At 34.3% G+C, this 22,587-nt stretch overlaps 2 protein-coding genes across 4 annotated transcripts in view; both read left to right on the top strand.

Moving 5' to 3' along the window:
• Window positions 1-446: 446 nt before the first annotated feature.
• LOC141459563 (alpha- and gamma-adaptin-binding protein p34-like) lies at window positions 447-6,574 on the top strand. Of its 3 annotated transcripts, XR_012461512.1 has the most exons (9): window positions 447-615; window positions 689-870; window positions 1,790-1,913; window positions 2,015-2,173; window positions 2,266-2,376; window positions 3,076-3,171; window positions 5,151-5,294; window positions 6,303-6,433; window positions 6,510-6,574. XR_012461512.1 is itself a non-coding variant. In XM_074138784.1 (8 exons), the coding sequence occupies exons 1-8, from the start codon at window positions 546-548 to the stop codon at window positions 6,338-6,340; spliced, it is 924 nt and encodes a 307-aa protein (XP_073994885.1). In that variant the 5' UTR covers window positions 447-545; the 3' UTR covers window positions 6,341-6,574. The 3 variants fall into 3 exon arrangements, 2 of the variants coding, with proteins under 2 accessions (XP_073994885.1, XP_073994886.1); XM_074138784.1 differs by having other exon boundaries at window positions 6,303-6,574; XM_074138785.1 differs by lacking the exons at window positions 6,303-6,433; window positions 6,510-6,574 and having other exon boundaries at window positions 448-615; window positions 5,151-6,221.
• Window positions 6,575-13,202: 6,628 nt separating this feature from the next.
• The window catches only part of LOC141459356 (uncharacterized), a 44,376-nt gene continuing 34,991 nt past the window's right edge, over window positions 13,203-22,587 (top strand). Inside the window, exon 1 of the mRNA XM_074138363.1 lies at window positions 13,203-13,482. The gene's annotated coding sequence lies outside the window, so the exon portion shown is untranslated. The remainder of the gene's footprint in view (window positions 13,483-22,587) is intronic.

The raw sequence follows: 22,587 nt of genomic DNA, 5'->3' as shown, positions 1-22,587 counted from the left end.
AGAAATAATTAGCTGCATAAGCTCGATAAGGAGCAAGACATAATCACTGTTATAACGAAAGGTCGTCTTCAATGGATAGTCCATGAGGAAAGAATGAGCGAAGATACATATGTTGCCTTGGAAACTTCTTTATGGATACCCGGGTAGCTCTCGCCTTATCCGAGACCATGATTGCTGGGGGCACATAATGTCGAGGACAACCTATTGCTCCTGTGAGTTCGACGATGGAAGGCAAAAGCTCAAGAAATGAATAACTGAAGAAAACTATAGATGACGTCTGGCTCTATTAGAATGTGGTACTAATTTAATAATGATAATAAAACATAAATGTTACAGCTTTAAAAAAGAATAAAATAATTATTTTTCTCCATGTATGTACATTGGTAGATATGTTTTATCTATTTGTGATATATCGATGTGATTTGAATCGACCACACAAGCCTGGACAACTTGTTAACCTCTCCTCTTACTTAGGGCTCAGCAACAAAGGTTAACCAGATAAGATGGCTTTAATTTCTTAAAAGATAATTGTAAAATTACACATCATGGTAGATTTATTACCATCTGTTTTATTTGTGAGCTCCTGTGATGAAAATCCACAGAATATAATCAAATGTGAATAACTTCTTTTTTTATTTTTGAGTTGGTTATATTTCTTTAGTATAATGTATTTTTTATATTTTGCCAGTAATATTGGGCGACCTACCCTCTAGTCAACAATGTGAAGACATGAACATATACAATTGGCATATAAATACTAAATATTATGAAGCTGATGTTCGATTATGTAGCAAACAAGATAGAAGTTTGTCAACGCCAGAATTTGCTTCATCTGTTGAAGGTGTTGTTATCTTTTTTGAACCACAATCGGTGAGTCCAATTTTTCCACTAAATAGAATGAATGGACTGCCAAAAAAATAAAATAATTCTCATTATTTGGCAGTTCAAATTAAGTTATCAGTAAAGATTGTACTTTTCTTGTAACCTTTCAACAATCTTATTTTGAACAGTTAAAATATCTTAACTCCCTAAGTGGGCATTATTTGCAAGTGTCGCTCTAGCTTCGTTTATAATGTACAGATCTAACACTTACATTTTCAGAAATTGTTTTTGTTTGTTTTTAGGGAGTTTTTTCAGGAAGTGCAACATTAAGCTCGCCTCTAAAATCTTTTCAGTAAAATACACAAACATACATTTGTTAAGGGCAACTGCAACAACCGTAAGCATAATTTAAAAACGTTCCCTGTGAGTACAATGTACACGTATGCCACCTCTTAATATTAAGAGGAACTTATAGTTTGACTCTTCTTCTAAAGTATCTCGTCAGTACAATATACAGATCTACAACTTTATAATAAAACTTCTACCTAAACTGTCTCTGTCATAATAATTATAAAACTCATTATAGTATTACGTAAATTCGGTATAAAGAACAAATCCATCCTTATGTATATAATACATAAAGGAATTGCACTTTTAAACATGACGAGCCAGGTCATTAATATACGAAGATCTAATATGTTTTTGTTGGGGACTACAATCTCAAGCATTTTTTAAAATGAGTCGCTACACCACCAAATGTGACAATACAGATCTACCACCCAATTAAATTGAAAGTGTTCCGTCAGTAAAATTCACCCCACCTCATATTACGGGGAATTGTTATGGTTGTAAGATGTTAAACAGTACTTCAAATGTTAAGTGGTTCTGCAACCTTAATTTTTTCTCTAAAGTCACGTTTCACCCAGGCACGTGTTATTGTATCGTATCGTTTTTCCCTTGTTCTCAGGCAAGAGGTCTTGAACCAGTAAATGAGTGGATGTCGTTCTTAGAGGAATACGAGGCGGAAGTTAAGATCCTTGTATGTAATCGATGTCATGATTCTTCCAATTCTATTCTTACAAAATTTAAAGGTTTCTTAAACTTTTGGTTTAATAGATTAATTTGTATTTTTGGTTGAAAAAATACATTTTATGATATTTTTGTTTTTTTTCGAATGAATTTCTTGTCAAAGTACAAGAATGGTGCGTCAAGGAAGGATTTGAGTTGATAGAATTGGAGCCGTTGATCGACGAAGAATGGGATAGTGAACAAGATTTTATAGAAACTTGCGGTGTTGATAGAATCATACAGGCTTTGCATGCTCATGTTTGGCCGAATTTAGTATTAAAAGGTAATGGTATTCAGTTTACTGTATAGTTTTACTGTCTTGGTAATGATTTTATTTCTGTGAAATACATGTGCATATTTTTTTCATTACTACAGAGAGAAGAGACCCTACAACAATGGCCGGTCTTTGGCATGGTGGATTCTGTAAAAGTACTGTTACAGATCATGAGTCAAATTTATCAACAAGGATGTCAGATGATGAAGCAGGTATTGACGTTCGAAATTGCTAATTCATTTGTGCCCTCCCCATGATACACTATTTTAGAGGTGGTTATAAAGGGTGTCAGATCTGATTGTAAGCTGTGTCATGAAGAAACTCAAAATTCGTGGGGGGGGGGGGTGTGGACGGCCTTTGTAAAGAACTTTGATTTTGTTTCGACCCATTTTAATAATGTCAATGACATTTTTACGTTATCTTATTTTGTGTTAAATCATTTAATGATTTAATATTCATGTTTTAATCATTTATTGTTTTATTTCAGTGACTTCTTTTAACTGGTTTATTTGTGGGTGGTAGTTACGGACTGACATACTTTGTAGGAGGGCATTTTCTTATACCGTTTCCATTTTTTAGCTAACTTTTTATAAGAATGCAAAACGTACCACAGTTGATGCTCTAAAATTTCGGAACTGGTATTAATATTTTTATTGAGGGTTGTTTCCTACATTTTACAGTAACAGAAGGTATAAAGAGAAAATAAGGCGTTGAACTAATACTCTTAAGAAAGAGAAAAGGAAAACTATAAAAAGTATGTGTACACTATAAAAACTGAACATGGAGTGTTTCGTCAGCCATCAAGTACAATTATCTGATCCCCTCAATCTTTTAATAATACTTTTCAAAATTTTCCACTTAGTTTTTATAGGAATATTACGGAATAATAATTTTAGGCTTATGTTTATTAGAATACAAGGGAGAGAATTCCTCCAGAAGTCGAGAAGAAGAAGGTGACGACTCTTTCCGAAGTAGAAGGATGCTGGATAATATAGAACCCACTCCAGGTAAATTACTAGTAATGAATATTTTATTTTATTTTTTTTATGACTGCTAAGAGAAATTATTGAGGCAAATGTTCAAACTCTAACAATCTAATGCCTCATCTACATCAATATCACTTTTCTTAACCTCGGTCCCTTCATTCTACCAATACAAATATGATTTTTGTCATTTATATCTGTAATACAAATATCCATAATAAATAGTGTACTGGAGAAGTCAAAATAATACTTTTAACTTGCAAAGTGTTACGAGCTCACGAAAAACACTGATAAATGAGGAATAAAACATCCTTTCTATCAGCATTGTGTAACCAAGTCGGTTCAAAAAGATGAATCAGGTTACATTAAAGAAGTATTCGCCTACTTTGTAAGTGGCAAGTCAATCTGAGATTGGTTCAGTGTAACATCAAGTGAGAATTAGTGTAATGTGAATACATTATGCATATAAGACCAAAACAATTACCCACAAATTAACTGATTAATGTAGCCTTACGTGAGCGTTCTATAAAACGAGGTTCCTCCAAAGAGGAATAGCAAAGGTGAAAAAGAAGTAGCTGAAATGTTTAGTAGATAGATTGACAAAATAATAGACTAATAGGTGACATGTAATGCGGTAAAAAATATGTTAAATGTGAGTGTAGGATAGTCCTATATAAGTCTAGTGAGTCGTCGACATGGTTAAAGTGAAGTAGAAACTGCTTTTATGTTTACAGGAATTGCCACTAGAGTTCTCCACTGGATGGAGTATAAATTAAGCTTACAGTCCATGTAATGGCGGCTTACAAGTCTACAATATGCCCATTTCTCTTTTATCTATTTCACGATTAAACGATAAAAATTCTCAAGTTTTTTGTTTCTGTTAACGATAATTGTGTAAAGCATAAAGCATTATTCCAAAAGAAATATTATTTATAGTATTTTTAAAGGGATTTTTTTTTCTTGCTTAAATCGAAAGTTTATCAAATACCTATGGGAGAAATGTTGAAAAAAAAAATTAAATTACTTATTTCATTGAAATTATTAAGTTTAAAGTATTGGCCAATCACATTCTAGTACGGCTGCAGACAGTGGGCGGGTCATGTCCACCTTTAGGGTAATCACGCCCCGTCCAATGAAAACGATTTATGGCTGGTCAAAGCGTATTAACAATGGTGCTTCAATACCTTTCACTTATGTTTCCAAATCTTTTATTATTTTGTAATATTTTAATAACATATTTTGCAATATTAGAAATAATATTTAACTGACATAAATATTGAGAAAAAATGCTAACAAATTATTCAAAAAAAAAAAAAAATATATATATGTATATATTCTCAATTTTCAAGAAATTCTTTATCAAATTAAGATCGTTTTCGAACAGTTTTCGCCAATATTCGACAGCTTCACTTTACTTTCTCATGAAAAGAATCTCGTATGAACACTCACATGACTTTTTCTTACCATAATTTACGAATATAATTGAGTTTTATTGTAGCTTTGAATAACAAGAAAAAAGAGATCAAATTAATTATAATGATTATAGGAGTAGACACATTCCCTCTGAACCAAACTATTAAGAAAAAATTACTAGCCAAGCTGACATTTATGCTTAAGTACGCCTTTAGATCAGCTTCAAATGAATCTACTGGCGAATCCATAGTAAATTAAAGACAAAGCCTTTCTTTAAAATTGCGCTTTCGGTGTATTGATTTTCTTTCTTCTTAGAAATTTGGTCATACCAGCTTTAGCTTGAAAACATATTTGCGACTTTGTGGATGGTACTGTAAAGTAGTGGGTAGTGTAAACACAAATTTACTTACATAAATACAAAGGTAATATATGAGAAAGCCAACCTGCTACTTAGATAAGGATAACTATTTATTCAGTAAAATTCAGTATTTGCAAATAATTTGTCAATTAGAATTGGAATAATTGGAATAAAGAAAGTCGTGAGATTGTTTACATCAGATTCGTTGTAAAAGGCATTTTTGTGTTTTTAGAAGAACTATTTAATGATGAGGCGACAGATTTTTGTGATCTCTTCAGCCAGCTGCCAATGATGAAGGAGAGGGCCAGCTCGATGCCAAGCGAACAGCGCAAGAAGTTTGCTGAAGATGTTGTGCTCGCCTACTGGAAAGCTATCGGTGGTGATAAAGATGAAATCTTAGATTGTTAATTTTTTTTAATTGTTGATTATTTATTCTTTATCTCAAATCGTGACGAATATCACTTCACAGACTCAGACTTCTTAAACCCAACTCATTATGACCAATGATCAATTAATTATATTTCTAAGATCGATTCTACTCCTCTAAGCCAGAAAGCTGGGAATATATCCTGAAACGTTGATTGCTTTAAGTGTATACTGAGGTGAAACACCAGGCTCACGTCACACATTATATATTAGGAGCTCGGCGAGTGCAGAATTTTAAGCGCCGTTATAGCCGAGAGGTTAGAGGCGAGACCTTTTAAGCTAATATGTATTGTACTAGGGTCGATTCCCGGTCTAGGCCTTGGATTTTATTTAATAGTTTTTTTTTAAAAAAAAAAAAGAAGAAAAAAATGTACATTAAAGTACGTTAGCTAGTCACCACCGTCCACGGCACCTAATTTAACATTTGGAGATAATGTCCGCCTGAAAAATAGACATTGTTTTTCTTCTTTTTTTTACCGTTGAACTTTTACTCTTAAAACCAGGCAACATTAATTTAATGTGTGGGAAATATATTCTATATTGAGATCAATATATTATATTTATATTCGTTATTTAGGTCAAGTTGAAACTGTACTTGTTCAACAAATTATATTACCGAAAAGTACATCGCATAGTTTTATTAGAATTAGGGATGGGTGTTGGTTTTGAAGCGTACATTTGTAAGTGGGAGATCTTCAGTCCGAATCGCGCTTGTAGCTAATTTTTCTTTTTAAAATGTTAATAGTAAAGTATGAGCTTCCTCGCTTGTCCACGACACGTAATTTGATAGTTGGACATTGAGCCCCTCTTGAAAAAATAGGGATTACTGTTATATTTGTTTAAACTTATGTGTTGTAAGAATTGAATTTGACATTCGCAGCCAAGTTTTTTTAAGAGCATGCTTACATGGTGAGTTATTGAAATTTTCTAAGAACGTTATCCGTATGCCTGTTTACAGCAGTTTTAGATAATAAAGGTAATGGTTTGAATGACTAGAATTGGGCTTTTCAACTTAAGTCCATTTTAAAAGCTATTGATGCAGAGAATTTATGGATTAGTCCGGAAGCTTTTGAAATTAGGAAATCTTTGGCAAGTATATTAGATAAGTAGACAATCGTGTATCTGTCGACAGTGTTTGTAACGCCAGGTATAATACTTTATACAGATCAGTGAATCGTTTTGGGACCGAAGAGGGATACCTAAAATACAGAGTTAACAAAGGATTGAACGTCAGATCAGGAACCAAGATGTTACTTTCTTGTTAACAATTTTGAATACTCTGTTAATGCACTTGAGCGACCTCAAGGAATTAAAATGTTACACATATTTAGCCTTATGACCAAACATCCGCCTTCTGTTTATGTCAAGAAACATGGAAAAAATTTGAAATCATTACTAAAATACTTTTTTTTATGTAATTAATTATTATTTTTAAAATTAAATCTTTATAATAAATTTATAAGGCACAGAATTAATTTTACTGGAGCGGATTTATTGCCTGTTGCTTGCAGTGATAAGGCCTTTTTAATTGTAACGATTAAAAGAAATTTATTTATTTTATTTTTTTAATGTAATTTTTGGGATGTTTACTTTATGATTTTTGTTCATTGTTTTTTGTGACTGATTAATTAATTCAGTAAGAAGAAAAGAATAATGCCATTTTTAGTCATGATTTTTTATTTCGCCGAGCTTTCGACCTAGGGACTAAGTCATCTTTCACAACCCTGAATATTGGACCCAGTGGCATTTATGTGTTGTAATAGTGTCTAATAAATGAAGTATGTAGGAGTTGATCTTGTACTTTGATATCTAATTGCGGTGTATGTTCAGTATAAATCTCAATAAACATTGCAACTCATTACAGAACAGTCACTGAAAAAGGTACCCTCTGTGCTGAAACATTTGGCGTCTAGGCATATATAAAATATAAGTGAATTTAAGTAACTAATCAACAAACTAAGTTCAAATTGCGCACAAAAAGAAGTAAACCCGAAAGCTGGCACACCATTTTTTTAATTTTTTTGCACCCGTGTAATAATGTGACAAATTATTTCAATCAAAAGTAGATATGTAAGTTTAATCTCCTTAAATCACATGTGAGTAAAGACACATAGTGTGAATTCAATTTATTTTGTTGAACTCTTAAATAATTATAATAATATTATTTATATGAGCAGAAGACACATTTACAAGTACAAAAAAGGTATTTATACATTACATAGTTAGCAATCTTGTTATTAAACAATTCTTTTAAATGAAAATTTAAATTCATTTAAAAGAATTGTCTTAAAAATTAAGTAATCAGTATTTCGATTTTCTCACAGTATTACGTCTCATATAATGTATAAATCAACCTAATGCGACTGCGTTATATATACAAACACTCCACTAGTACTTACTGTCATGTCAGATAAACAACATTCCTTAAAAATTTCAACGACCCAAACAAATAATTGTAAAGTTTTAAACAACTGTAACAATTGTCATGATGTTTTTTTCCAAAAACTGGACCCAATGTTATCATAAATTGTCTTATTTTGAATAATGAGCTTTTAAATTGTGCAATGTAATGTTTGTTTTTGTATTATATTTTATTTCAATTAATTTAAAAAACAATGACGGTAAAATTAATCTGATTTTTTTTTTGCCTTCCCGTAACCTGCCTTAATTTTTTTTTGTTTTGTTTAGAAAGACTTTTATTCGTGCAGATAAAAATACAGTTTAGGTTCCACGAGTGAGGCCTGACATATTTCTTTAATTTTGTGGCCACATTACACACATATTTTTACTCTTATTTTTTCAATCAAAAAGCTTTTTTTTTCCAAATAAACCACTGAATATTATTATTATTATAAACCACTAAACTTGCATACACGGAAAAGAATTAATACCTTATTGTATTTAAATCATTTCTTTTTGCGGTTGTCTGCGGGAAGAAAAATTTTGAGTTTAATGGTCAGTGAGGGCAGCATTTTAGAGACGGCTGGTACAGTGGATTTTAATAAGACTCTAAGGGGTAGTACGAACCTGAACTCATACTCGTATCTAGTAAGTTACTAATCACACCAGAGTAGTGCCCTCTGCATAAGAGAGACTAGTAACGCTTAGAAATTAATCTAATTTATTAAAAAATCTTTTAGAAAAATTAAGTCGGTAATGGTTTTAGGATTCCTCACAAGATGGCAGAGGTAGTTGTAACTATGTTTCCGGAACTCACCGCTAGAAGGCAGCTATCTTCCTACTGAGATTTAGAATTGCTTAGCAAAGCAGCCACTAGATTGCGAAACTTACATGTTTGTCTGTAGGCGCCTATTTATAGACTACTTTCTACTGTAAGAAGCTAATCTGAATTTTCTTCAAAGTAGAATCATTTAGCAGATATTAGTTACCTTTAATACAGTCCAGTGTAACAAAACGAAAATTTTGAAGGAAAAGTGGTTTCATTCCAAGAAGTCCTTTTATAATAAATTTTCACGAAAAAAAAGAGCTTTTTTTCTAAAGACGAGGAGTGATTGAAGTTAAGGAAAACCTTCACGTTTCTGTCTACCTTCAAACACCAAACTTTAGCAACATATTGAATTTTAACTAATCACATATACATAGATAGTAAAACCAAACAGTTCCCTGAAATGGTTCCTTAGAGGTACACCGAGGTACCACAACCTAGAAAATATTTTCCCCCAAAAAAACGTTCAAAAGTTATAGCGCGGAGTTTAAGCTGTCAGTTTGTCAAATTGCGGAAGTGATTTTCGTGCAAATCGCGGAAAACTGAATAAAGTTGTGGGCAATTCGCACTTTTGTTTAGGTTACTTCAAACTCGGAATTGAATTTTTATAAATATTATTTAAGTGATAGATCTGAATACTTAACTAAATTGGTGCTACAGAGGGTACCGATATATCCTTCTCCCAGAATGCTCTAAAATTAATACTATGTAAGGTTCGGACCTTACAGAAATTTCGAAGGTAATACTTGTGTACCAGAATGTGACGAATGCCCTGCACAAACTAAGTTGTCAAATAAAATTGTCCCCGAATAGAAGTTTTTTTTTATTTCATAAGCAACTTACAGATTTCCTACTTAAAGCTGAACAAATATAAAACATTGATGCATATAGTTTATTAATAATGTTGTGATGAAATATTACCAAATTTTGCTTAAGATTTTTAATTGAGGGTTGTGCAACTAGGCAAAAAGCACGAGCCGCCATTGGTTAAGATGATATTCTGTTTCTCAGAAAAAATTTGAGAAGCAAGTTTTTGGAACTTACAGTCCCTCTAAACGCAAACTTGCAAATCTGCATGGTTAAGAAGTAATAATAAGAGCTGGTTACCAATTGCAGTCCGTAACTTCAAGATTACAGAAGACCCTATTGTTGTATTCTATCCTGCTTTAAATGGGTCTATAGTACTCAACTGGTAAAACTGTACATTGTTCTTTTCACTTGGCATTTTGGAGGGATACTTAAGATTACTACAGTTCTTGAAGAAACCCTAAACCCTCTAAAAAAAAAAAAATCCTGTGAAATGTTACAAATAACAATGAAAGGGCTTTTTTGTTTTTTTACAGAACATAGCCTGAACAATCATTGGAACCATTTGTTAGAATATTACATAGGCAAACTTGTAAAATTCCAAAACTAAAGCTAGCACTTCCGGTGGAAGATTAGGCTAAACTTCAGGAAACAATACAGTACCAGAAACAGAATGCATACCAACTTCGATTTCCGTTCTTTGTGACATTGTTTTCTCTCTGTCACACACAGATTATTCGCGAAAACGTTTACTATCTCTGAATATGATTTTTTTTTGCTGGAAATGATTGTTTTGTGGTCCCTTGAGACCGAAAAACGTGTTTTTAGAAAATACCAGGCAAGTGTATAAGTCCATGAATGTAGCCCAAAAATTAAAATTACAGGAAACTGAAACTATATACTTCAAATGGGTACCACCATAAGAGTTAGTATACGAAGTTTAAAGAAAAATATGGGAGCCATTTTCGAAAAAATTTAAAAAAATGAAAACCTTGGTGCCTGATTTTGAGCAAAAATATTATTGATAGGTCTCATGGTTGAATTTAAACCAAATACCAAATTTGAAGTTATGGTGACATTGTAGGACAGACTGACAATGAGAGGAATTACGAGAAGGTGGTAGTAATGGTGGGGGCAAATGAATGCACAATGAGGAAATTCCATGAGCAAAACAAAAAGAAGAAAAACTTTTTTTGTCTTAGGTAGCTTGGGAATCGTACTTGCGGCGGTGAGTTCTTGAAAAAGTTGTTGAGGGGGTGGATTGCTATCTCCATAGCAACCCTTAGCGCACCCTTTCGGCTCCCTGGGGGTGAGGATATAGAAAAAAAACACAACCCTTAGGGTGCGGATTTCTAACTTCCCTCATGAAAAATCTTCGGTCGATAGTTAAAGGGTCGCATCCTGAGTTCCGTTCATTACTTAGCGCTGGTCTTAATTTTATCACCTAGTCGCTTCCTTTCCGACTTGCCATGCTTTGGAAAATGGCAGAACTTAAGCTTCTACCTGCTGATTATGCGGAGCTGGAATTTATCAGAAATATTCTACAAGAACTAAACGTATGCTAAATATTAACATTGTAGCCATAATAGCAATAATAATAATAATAACTCACACCACTTTTATCTAATTAAATTTTATTGAAATTTAGAATTTAGAATTTAGATCAAAAGATAGTTGGTTTCTACATTATAAATATTGATTAGCTTCACAATGGTCATTTAATGATAGTGTTGAATGGAGCTTGACGTAACAGCTCCCCCTGGAACCTCACTGATGTCAATATTGAGTATGTGGTTGAAACCGCAATGCCAGGCAATATCAAAGGCTTTTGCAATTAATAACATCCTTGTTTTCGAACATTCTAATTGGTTAAGGTTTTTCAGCCATCATCAGAGATGTAGTATCAGAATTTTGCAGAGAATATTGTACTGAAATGAAAAAAAAAAAATCTTGGGAGAGGAGTTGAAAATTTTCTACACAAAACCGATCTCTATCTACGATAAAATTGATAAAAATTCAAAATTTATCCGCATGTTATAGAACAAGCATGCTGTATTTGATAAAATCTTTGAAAATTAATATTTCCAAATCGGCATTTCTGGTACAAACGATTTTCTTGAAATGTGGATTTTGGTTTAGAAATTTAATTCCTACTAATATCATACAGTGGACATAATTGGAGCCTACTTTAAGGTAAGCCAGCCCTAAAGTATACTTTTTTTTCTGTTAAATGTTTGAAATAAAATATCAAATTTCAGCACAACACGGTTTTTAATATTTTGAGTTGTGCTGACGACAATTGAGGCAATCGAACAGACAGACGCACCCAACAAGAAAGAATGAAAGAACACGTTTTCATATTCGGAAGTCCTCGGAGCGTGTATTTCTAATAAAAACTCAAGCCGAATGGAGTCCTTCCTCTTAGAAGAGGAATTGGACCCAATAAAAATATATCTATGTCTACTGTATTCTTCCGCTTCCTTCATAATGTGCAGTAAGACTTCCGAAGGACCGATATTCTTCAAACGCCGGCTTTGCTAAACATAATTGCGCCCATCAACCATCTCTGCAGGCCCTATGTACCTTATATTGTTTCGGATGTTAAATCGGAGTTATTCTAAGATTTCTGTACCAGTGGCTAGTCCACTTCCGTCTACAGAATTGGCTAAATCATCCAAAGATTCATAGATACGATCAATCAATACAAATAATTTTATTATAATTTATGATAAATGTTCTATACAAATAATGGAAAAAGTGAAAAAGAACTTGATTTCCTTTTAATATGAGATTAATATGATGATAAAATATTTACTGTTGATTGTTCTCATAGATGGTGAATCATTAATCCAATAGGATGAAATATTTAGGTAATTAAAGAAATTTAATTGCCCTACGCCCGAACCCAGCCAGTAACTGGCCGCATGATCCAAACATTAGTGCTTATCCAAATTCAATTTTGGGTCTAGATTATGACAAAAGGAGGAAGCGGCGTCTTATATTCTATTGTGTTTTTGGGTACTTTGGGACCAGGAGGTGATAGCGTAGAAACGAGAGGTGATTAAATTTTGAGGCTAGAGCTAGAGTCAATAAATCTTCGGATTATAATTGGACGGAGTGGGGTCCTGTACCTCAGGCACCGCAGCCAAAAGTGACTCAGTGTGTCGCCACTTTGTGGGTTGAGAAACCTTGCCTTTTATTCACAGAATTTCTGAGGAATTAAAAATATTAAAAGATAAGCATTGGATCAGGTAGTGATTCTGACACAATCATGATGTCATGCAGCTAGCCCAAAGAAGCCCAAAACTCTTCTCCTTAGAGAAAAACTGCCTGCTGTCTTAGAAGATTCAAGAAGGCAGGAAGATAAAGTGGATAACCCTGCCTAATGCGTACTAGTTGAGATGAAGTTGCAGACCTTCTGTTGAAGAGAAGTAAGGTAATGAGTCAGCCAAATATTTCCATATCAACACAGATATGCTGCTTGATATGGTTGGAAACAGAAGTATTGTCCTCTATTCAGCGACTGAGTGAGCAAAATAAAAGCGATGGAAACCCCTGTTAAACTCTTGAGGAAGAATCTAGAATGAAACCCAGAAGAGCTGTTTCAGAACGGCCATGATTACCTCTAAGATCATTTAAGGGGGCTAGATATTGTGAATGACCCCCATGGGTTTGCTTTGCGAGTAGAGAAGTCCATCTAGAAGTTCCTTTGCATTAGAAGTCACAAGAAGATACTTTCCTCTCTTTGCCAAAGACAAAAATATCACCGGAAAGAAGATGTATATAACTGCTATCTAAGCTATATTTAGAGAAACCTGGACAATGTAAGCTCTGGTAATAGTGTTCCAGATTTTGCTTGAGTGAGTGATCTAAGAAGAAGTGACAAAATATTTTGAATATTTGCAGGGACATTAATTAAAGAAATACTAGCTTTCACAGAGGGTGGCTTGGAGGCGGTGCAGGAGTGGGGGCAGATTGGCGCCGCCCCCTTTCACAACACTACACTCTTATAACAGTCCAGTCTCAGTGTACACTCCCCACAAATTTTTCCGTCCAGGTTATGCTACAAATACGTTTCCCGCTAGAACACGATTTTTTTACGCAAGTAAGTAAATATTAAGAATTATTATCCTGAGTATCATTTTATTGTCCCTTTCTCTTATTTTTCTTAAATAGATAATTGCAATCGAGTGTCATTTTCGAAATTAAAATTTGATTAGTTTCTTATGCTTTTTGTTCTTCTTGTCGCCAGGCCAGAAACCCTGACCAAAAACCGCTTCTAGTACTAGTAAATTATGTGGGTTACTTAAAATTTACTAATTCAAATCAACAACAGGGAAAACAGTTAACATTTTGTTTCCAAATTAATTTACACTTCAGCAACTGAATAAGAGTGAAGAGATTAGCTAAGTGAACTGGATGCGGAGATACTGGGTTTGAATTCAGATGCTGGCCCTTAGATTTTCTCTCGTTAATAATAGCTTCTTTCAGCTCACTTTTTGATGATGAACTGTGATGTACGTCCGGAGACCGGCAGTGCATTGGAAAAAGCTAGGGGCGCAATTAACGTCGGATGTTGACGCGCCTTAAATAAATAAATGACAATTTGTCGGTCTATAAAACTGAAAAATTTTGAAAAAGACATCAACAGTTCTTCACCCAATAGTTTATTCCAAGGTCATCTCATCCATGTAGTGGAAGCTTCTTGAATCACAGTACACATTCTGCAGTTCTCCTAGAGTTTAGTCTTCTTTAAGATTCTGGATAGATGACGCTGTCTGTTCATTGCAAGTACATCTGTCCCCTTCTGGTATTTTAAAACGGTCTAGGTAAATCCTAAATGTCCATGAAATGACATTTACTGGTGTTTCTTTTGGATTTATATAGAAATTAAAAACGTTTTCGATCGGCAATTGATTTGACATTTATCATTTTGTTGTTGTCTGGCTCATGAGTTCCAGTTCGTTGTAACTTTCCCTCTGTACCAGGTTCAACTTGTTGGCACCCTGGTGTATTCTTCTGGTAAGAATACATCTATAAAAGCTTGCTTTGTCTACTTGTCTATTATTTTGTTTTCGATTTCACCTAGACTTCGACCTAATTAAGATGGATGTAGCATGTTTTGTTTGTTTAATTTTATTCATTTATTTATTTATTTATTATTACGTTTTCTTTTTAATTAAAGACGCGTCAACATCTGAGATGATCGGCGCCTGGAGCTTATTCAGTGCACTGCCGGCCTCCGGACAGACCTCACTGTCAATCACTGGACAGTGAAATGTCACGAGCTGCAAGGATTTAAGAACAAGCTAGAATCTCCGGGTGGGAGTCCTGTACTCTGGATCCGAAGAGCTGTTTGTTTATTTCTACTAAAATTGTGCTTGTGTCTGTGTGATTGTCTGTAATTACATAAGTAAAAAATTACAGTACACGATACGGACTACAATGTGGGCAAAGTTCTGAGGTGGAGGCAATTTTATTGAACAGTAGTGAACATCCCTTAATTTCTTTTTAGGAAATTTGGTACGAGTGCTGAGATAAAGGAAACCTCTTTTTCTTTTTTAATCTCACAATGAAAATCGTTTCTTGGACGACAAGCTTCCCACAAAAATTCTATTAATTATAATGAACTATTCACAATTTAGTCCACCCACGATTTTGACAACTATATTCAAGTTATGTTATACCAAACAGGCAGGTTATATAGACATTTGTGATTTATAAAATAAAATGACGAATGGACAAGATTTCTAATGACTAAATAATAATCATGCTTGCTTTCTTTTACCGCTCGTTACAGGAAGTTTGTCGCTCCTGCAGATTTTCTATTTCGAGTTTGCGCCGCAAGTATCCGTTATGTGGTTCGTTAAGTGGTTTTCACAAATTAGTCTATATATTGTGTCTATCTAAATAGTATTCTTAGTTCAAAGTGCAAAAAATCGTAAAAATTCAAATTTGAGATTTATTTTTAGCACCAACATTGGATTACTACCTTTAAAAAAAAAAAAAAAAAAATAGGGCCCCAATTGCATTTACATCAGTAACTTTTATTAAAAACACATTGCTAGAAAAATATGCATATAAGGGCAATGTTGAGAACATGCTTTCCCAAGTGCCTCTATATGACGTCATCATTTGCATAGTTCAACATGTGAGGTCACTCAGTCGATCGCCTTTATTCAATAGTTTCCAGTAATTCTTCGGGTAGCGGTTGCAATGATTTTTCTTTAAGTCTGTATACACCATACTGAACACGACTTCACTTCTATATTTTCCAGCAAACTTGGGGAAGAAGATAAACTCTTTTTTAAAGTGCAGTTTCAGAGTGCACTCCGATTCTGACACCTGTATGATATTTATGAGTACGAAAGTCTAACCAACCATTTCGAGTGGGTTGAATATGAGTGTACCAGGTCGGCGAACGGATGGCTTTTTCAAGTTTCCAGTAAATTTTCTAAACCTTCATTGACGGGTTTCATTTAAAATTGGGCACAACCGCTGTTAGCGTCATCACGTTTATTTGGAAAGTTTTTATGGAAAAATTTTATTAGTCTAAATGGGATTTCGCACCTTTTAACTAAATCATTTTTATTACAATGAATATGTATAGCAATATTAAAATCTACTTTTCAGTGTAAAGCTTCACAAATAAGATCTAAGTTGCAAAAAATAATTTACAATCCTAATTTTAAGCTGCAGAATCTAAGCTTGTCTAAACTTTTAGCAAGTAAATAAAATTCGTTATTTTAAAGTTGAATTTGCGGTCAATGAAGTATTGGAACTTGACTTACATAGTACAAGTAAAATTTTTCAAGGTGTTGAGACCGTCCATTACATTGCAAAGGCACGTTAGAAGCAGCCTAATAACCTCCTCTAAGACCCTTTTTATAGAAGTGCCCTAAACGAAGGTTCTGAGATGTTTCAAATGTAAGTTAAAGATTTCCATGTGTACAATTAACATACCCAAAAGTTTTAGAAAACTCACTGGAGCTGTTTTCAACAACAACAATAATAATAATATTAATAATAATAATAATAAATTAAGTAAAGGGGTCCTTTCGGTAACAATACTTCCTCAACAGAATTAAAATATGTTTATATACTTTTTTTTCAAATAAATTTACCTTTCCTATTCTAGAACTGTTGATTCCTATTAACAGTAGACACACGTGAACAAGTTTCGTTTGAGACAGTTTTTGGGAAAGTGACTCTAGCAAGATATGAAGTTAAGTATACCACTAAAGTACCAAAAAATGTATATTGTATGCCTATCTGGTGCAATATAAGAACAAAATCTGTTACCAAAATGCTAAAGTTTCCATTTTGAAGTTATTTGATTGATCGGAAATATGCTATATCACTCCTAGTTACAGCAAGTTTTGAGATCGTGACTAAAAGTTCCGAAGTTGTTTTCAGTGAAAATGCTTGTTTTTCTGGTCCCCCGGAATGCGAAAAGCTTATCTGTATGTGCATACCCTTGTGAGGATTACCTTTCACAGGGGTTGGTCAATAAGCTAATGCCGCCGTGACCCATTGGGTATGTTGTGGCACTCCGTCCAGTCTTGTTTGTTTAATTAAATTGAGTAGTTTGGTGAGAGGCTCCTGGGCAGAGAATGGAGACATGAGATTCTTTCACCAATGAGCCGAATCCTGAGCGTTTTAAGACCTCTGTATTGACAACTTACTTGCAGTGCCTTTTCATCTTCTTCCTACACGTATCCGCTGCCATGGCCTTTTTCAATGGATCGACAAGAGACGTACGATCATCCGAATGACCGCTGGCCTAGTTGGAGTCCTAGTTGAAGAAATACCATTGTAAATTTAGGCGAGTACCTCGTAAAAAAGCAAATTACAACAGCCATACTGATCGGTTTTAAACCCTTCTTTTAATCCATATAATGCTTGATCATTTTCAATTTAGTTTACTCTCGCCATTAAACTTGGAGTGAACAGCTATCTCAGTTGCTCCAATATCTAGAAGGTCCATAAGCATCCATTTCCAAAAACTCACTAACTGCTTGTCTTTTCCACAATTTTTATTATGGGTGTCTGGTTTATCTCTTAGGGGTTCTCTGAGCGTTGATAACCGTTTTTAAAGATATATTTTCGAAATCCTAGAGATTCTAACATCAACAGTTAAACGGGGCGATAAGTTGACTTTTCTATAAATTCCGTCCATCATCATTCAATTGCTACAATTCAATTCAATCCCGGCCTCACTTATACAATAAATCCTTTATTTGCCACTCTTGTTTAGATCTTCTTTCCGTTATCCAGTGTCATGCCTCTTCACTCAATGTTTTTAAAACCCACTCCTCTCTTCCTCATCCAGCTGGCCATTTTTCATTCCTTTTGAGTTTATTGCTATATAATTAGATAAAATGTATTTTTCATTTTGAAACAATAATTTTTACAATTTTTTACTTTCTGGGGAAAGGTAAAGTAATTGCATTTTTTGAATTTCGATTGTAGGACAATCATTTAATTTTTTGCCAACCAGGTTAGGCCACAATTTTCAGCATTTGCTACAATTCTTAATATACCCATGTCCCGGAATAGAGTTTTTATTACAAAAAAAAATGTCTCAGCATTTCCATCTGCTAAGTCCTTCAACTTATCGTGAACTCATTTTTCGATGGCTACACTTATGATTCATTTTGCAATGCCACCTATGGGTTCAGATACTGCGGTAACTCCTTTAGTGGTTTTCCGGGCCAAGCAATCTGCCTACGTTGCATTTCCGGACACCAAGACGAAAAAGATTTTATTTAGGCTACCAATTCTCGTCACTATATCTAAGCTTTTATCTTTAGCTAACTTCTTAGAACTTGATAGCCTAGTAAGAAAACCTAGCTGTCCGAGGAAATGAAGATGATCCCTAGTCTATCTCCAATATATGTGGGTTGTTTGAAAATGCTATTCTACAACCCTAAGGTTACAGGACGTCCTGTATCGTGTTTTTCACCTGAAGTATATATTTGTGGTCACCTGAGTCGGAAATTCTAGGCAGGGTTCTGTGACGTCACGTTTCCTTCATAAGTCCTTTGATTTTAGTGTACTTATATCAAAGGCAAGTAAAATTTAATAAAAAATATATTTAATGAAAAGTTCAGGGAATCGGAATTAGAATGAGTGAATAACAGAGCGTCATAAGGTTGTTCACAATAGATTCCTTTTTTAATGTTAATTTTTAAGGGTTAATTTTTGGAAGATGCCGGACTGAGCGTGCTCGTCTGTCGGCTCGGCACGAGCCACAACTTGCTTCAGCTCGCACCCTCATCACAATTACTGTTTTTTTTCACCCTAACTTGCTCCCTTCTGAGTTCCGTCCTTCCGTCTTAGTGAGCAAAAAAAAATCAATAGCGGTGAGTCTTTTTTATATATACGCTGGTGTGTGTAGGGTAGGGTCCTTGGCGGGGGCGAACCCAGCTGAAGCCCTGGCAATAATTTTTTATGTGTGTGTTCGTCTTGTGTATGTTTGTCCTTGTAAGAGTTTTTTTTTACTCTGTACGAGGGGTGGCTTTTTTAAGGGTAGTTAGGAGTAGCAATGGGTAGATCTACAGACAGGCATTGTTACTCGCTCGTGGCGTTATCACAGACAGTCAGGTGTTCCGCTGATGTCTTCTTCAGAGCACCACTGCACCTCCCATCTATCCATCTAGTTATTTGAACTAAGTCTAGTTTATATTAATCATTCGCCTAAAAAGTCGTAAAAAATAATTTTTTAAAAAATATTTTCATTGTTGAAGAAAACACTGGAACTGTTCAAAGCGCAATGAGTTCCCGTGATACTCGGCTTTTGAAAGATGATTTCTTTACCACCAGTTCTTTTCAAACTAGTCCTGGAATTGGAAGTAAAACCCACATAAACCATACTACGGGGTACCATAAACTTGCCTAGATTATGAGAGTCACATACGATACAGTTCAGATGATTTGGAGACGTTGCCTAGTCTTGTTATGAATTTTTTTGCTTTTAAATGAAAAAAAGTTAGTATAAAATTTAAGAAACGCGCTGTAAACACGTTTCTTTTAGTGCCACTAAATCCGACATCTTGTCTTTTGTTATAGAGGAAACATAACAACAAACATTGTGAGTTGTAGTTTTAGCAAGCTGAATGCGACTGAACTTTTATAATTTGTTTTTTTTCACGACTTTTTGGCAAGATCGGCTGCCTATAGTTTGGCGTAAAACTATGCCGTCGCTGAAGTTAGTATTCGTCTTCATAAATTCGCTACTAATAAAATTAGTTTCAGTCGTTCTATTCCTTACTTGCTAAACTTGATGACAGTATCTATTGCTTATTTGTAGATGAATCTTATTCAACTTGTTTTTCTTTTAAGTTTGATTTCGGTGGATAAGCTTACGAATAGTTTTTGTGGTTAATATGATAGAAGCATTTCAAGTTACTAGCCATGTAATGAGACATTTTGAGTCAAAAAGTTTTCACCAGCGTAATTTAAATAAAGAATTTTATTTAAAGGCTATTTTTTCAGCTACCAATTAGGTATCCTAGTCGAGGATGCCTAGAGCTAGTACTTTGCTATAAACATTTTTTTCTAAGAAATAATGAGTAGCTATACGCAGGATTCCAACTGGGTCTCCACTTACAAAGCCACGCTCATAACCACTAGACCGCCCCGCCCCGTAGACTAAATAAGAAGTCTGAAGTACTGTATTCTGTCTCGGCCATTTTGTTTGCATGAGCGAAACTGATTATTACTTTTATATTTTATATGTTTAAGCTAATTACTCATAAAATTGGAATTGTGTTAACAACGAGAAGGTGGTTATTATTGCTCTGAGTGAAAGATTCCTTAAATTTGGCTATTCTACTTTTCTCTAGAAAAATGATAGTACATCTTATGTTCCTCTTCAAAATTATCTTTAATCACATAGATTTTCCTGAATTGCTCCAATCTCGTTCGTGCAATAGATGCCTAAACCTGTTTTTATTAAGTAAAAACTACTATTCAACCCAACTTATGTTCGTTGGTAACAATATTTCGATTAAGTACGATATTTTCCAGCCGCTTTAAATAAAACATTAAATATGTCAGAACACTACTTAAATAAATAGGTTATTACACTCATTTTACTTTAGAACTCACATAAGTAAAGAGTTTTTTGGTAAGTCAATTTGGATTAATTTGTTTTTTTGACTTATTAGCACAGATTTTTACTATTAGTAGAATATTATTATTACTAAATTGGTTCGGAAGGGTAGTTATGTAAGGATTGATCTTCGAGTACTTGTACGAAAAAGCGTAACGTAATGAAATACACATTCTGGTTTATAATAGTAATTTTACTATTATTACTGCTTAGTAATAGGATTTATGTAGTTTATAGTAGTAATAGTATAAATAAATTAATTAGATTTATAAAAAAAAAAAATTCAAAAATGAGCAAAAATGGCGTTTTCACGTATTGTTTTTCTTGGTCTCATTTTTCTTTTTTCTTTTTTTTTTTTTGTACAGCGCCCAAGCGCAATGAATGAGGTGTCATTTTGGGGGTTTCTACGATGTACAATTATATGGGGTGGAGATAGCCCCACTTGTGTAAGGCCTTACTCTCTAAAAATGATTATTTATAATAACTCCGTAAGTCTTAGCCTGATTCTGAAGCAATTTGGCAGGATAAAAAGGATACGGTTTCTCTACTTAAGTTCAATGTGTCAACCTGCTCTTATTCCTTTTAAGGTGAAGTATAGCAATCTTGTGAGATTTCCGATATCGTATTGTAAACGTATATTTCACTAATATTCCTGTAAAAGTAATGCATATTTTTCAAGACGGGCTTTACGTCCAACTACCAATCAGGTGTCGTGGACGGAGGCAACTAGCAAACATTACTACGAAGTTCCCATACAACATTAAATAAAATCCAAGGCCTAGTTCGGGAATAGAACCCAGTACCACAATATATATTAGCTTCGCAGGTCTCGCCACTAACCGCACGGCTATCGTGGCGCTTAATAGTAAAGTAAAGTAATTGCCTATTTTTTCAGGCGGGCTTTACGTCCAACTACCAATTAGGTGTCGTGGACGGAGGCGACTAGCAAACATACTTTACTGTAAATCTCTTTTTTTAACCTTTAAATAAAATCCAAGGCATAAGACCGGGAATCGAACCCAGTACCACAATACATATTAGTTTTACTGAAAAACTGTCTATGTATAGTATACATAATGCTTACATGTTGATGTATAGATTTTATTTGAAACATCTTACCAAGAAACCTCATTTTAGGGACGTTTAGAAGCAGAGGTTTCTCTCTTTTAAAAGTTAATTTTAGTGTAATGTATGGATCTGTCACTTTAAATTCAAAAACTTGCAACCCAGTACCACAATGCACATTAGCTTTGCAGGTCTCGCCTCTTAACCGCTCGGCTACCGTGGCGCCTAATATTCCAGTATTTATTGTTTTTTTTTAATGAACAGTTAGTAAATATGTGAGTATATATGCAGGCAATTGCATATAAAATGGGTATTGCCGTAATGAGAAGGTCGTATGATTATACCCCCTAGATTTCGATTTCGATGCAAGATTGCGTACTTCGGTGCGACAGCTGGCCTCTGAGAGTGTGTATGTGTGTATACATAGATATTTCGGTAGCCGTGAGAAAAGTTGTGCAGTTAATGTAATAATTGCATAAGGAAGCAGCGACAGGGTCTTTGTACCTGGACAGATTTCTGTGGCGTACTGTTTGAAAAGGAGGGCAAAAACTAAGCATTACTCTGAAGGTTTCCCTTTTCCAGTGTGTTTGTGGGTACATTAGGTGTTGTATAGCCGCCTACAGTAACTCCCTCTGCCTATCGGCCCTTAACACTTTGGGAACTCCTTACCAACAGAAATACCACATCTGGTAGAAATTCACATGAGGGCAAAAGCCTACACTTGTCTTCATAACGTAACTCCATTCTTATTAGACCACTATTCACAACATCGCCACATCATTACTGTTACACTAGGTCTAACTGATTCATGTCCAGTCATACTTCTAATACCTTAATTCTGAAGTGCTGCAAGAAAAGAGTTTGATACTTTTTAGAATTTCTACCATCAGTGAATTCAATTTTCTCGAAAACTCAAATTCGTAGATATTATCTTTTTGAGGAATCTTGAATTTTGGCTAGTTTTTGAACAACTTTATGCCTTAATTTCGAATTATACCATATGTATGTAGCTATAGCTTTATTTCATCA

The sequence above is a fragment of the Rhodnius prolixus genome, unplaced genomic scaffold, assembly GCF_049639745.1.
Source record: "Rhodnius prolixus isolate KJV_2025 unplaced genomic scaffold, Rpr scaffold_11, whole genome shotgun sequence".
NCBI classification, from domain to species: Eukaryota; Metazoa; Arthropoda; class Insecta; order Hemiptera; family Reduviidae; genus Rhodnius; species Rhodnius prolixus.
This window is presented reverse-complemented; position numbering and strand designations above follow the sequence as displayed.

What these genes read in the sequence shown, in the direction of transcription:
- LOC141459563 (XM_074138784.1), top strand. Translation starts at nt 546, where the DNA reads ATGGTAGATTTATTACCATCTGTTTTATTTGTGAGCTCCTGTGATGAA. An exon ending in TCTTTTTTGAACCACAATCG is followed by an intron (nt 871 to 1,789) that starts GTGAGTCCAATT and finishes CCTTGTTCTCAG; the next exon opens with GCAAGAGGTCTTGAACCAGT. An exon ending in TAATATAGAACCCACTCCAG is followed by an intron (nt 3,172 to 5,150) that starts GTAAATTACTAG and finishes TTGTGTTTTTAG; the next exon opens with AAGAACTATTTAATGATGAG.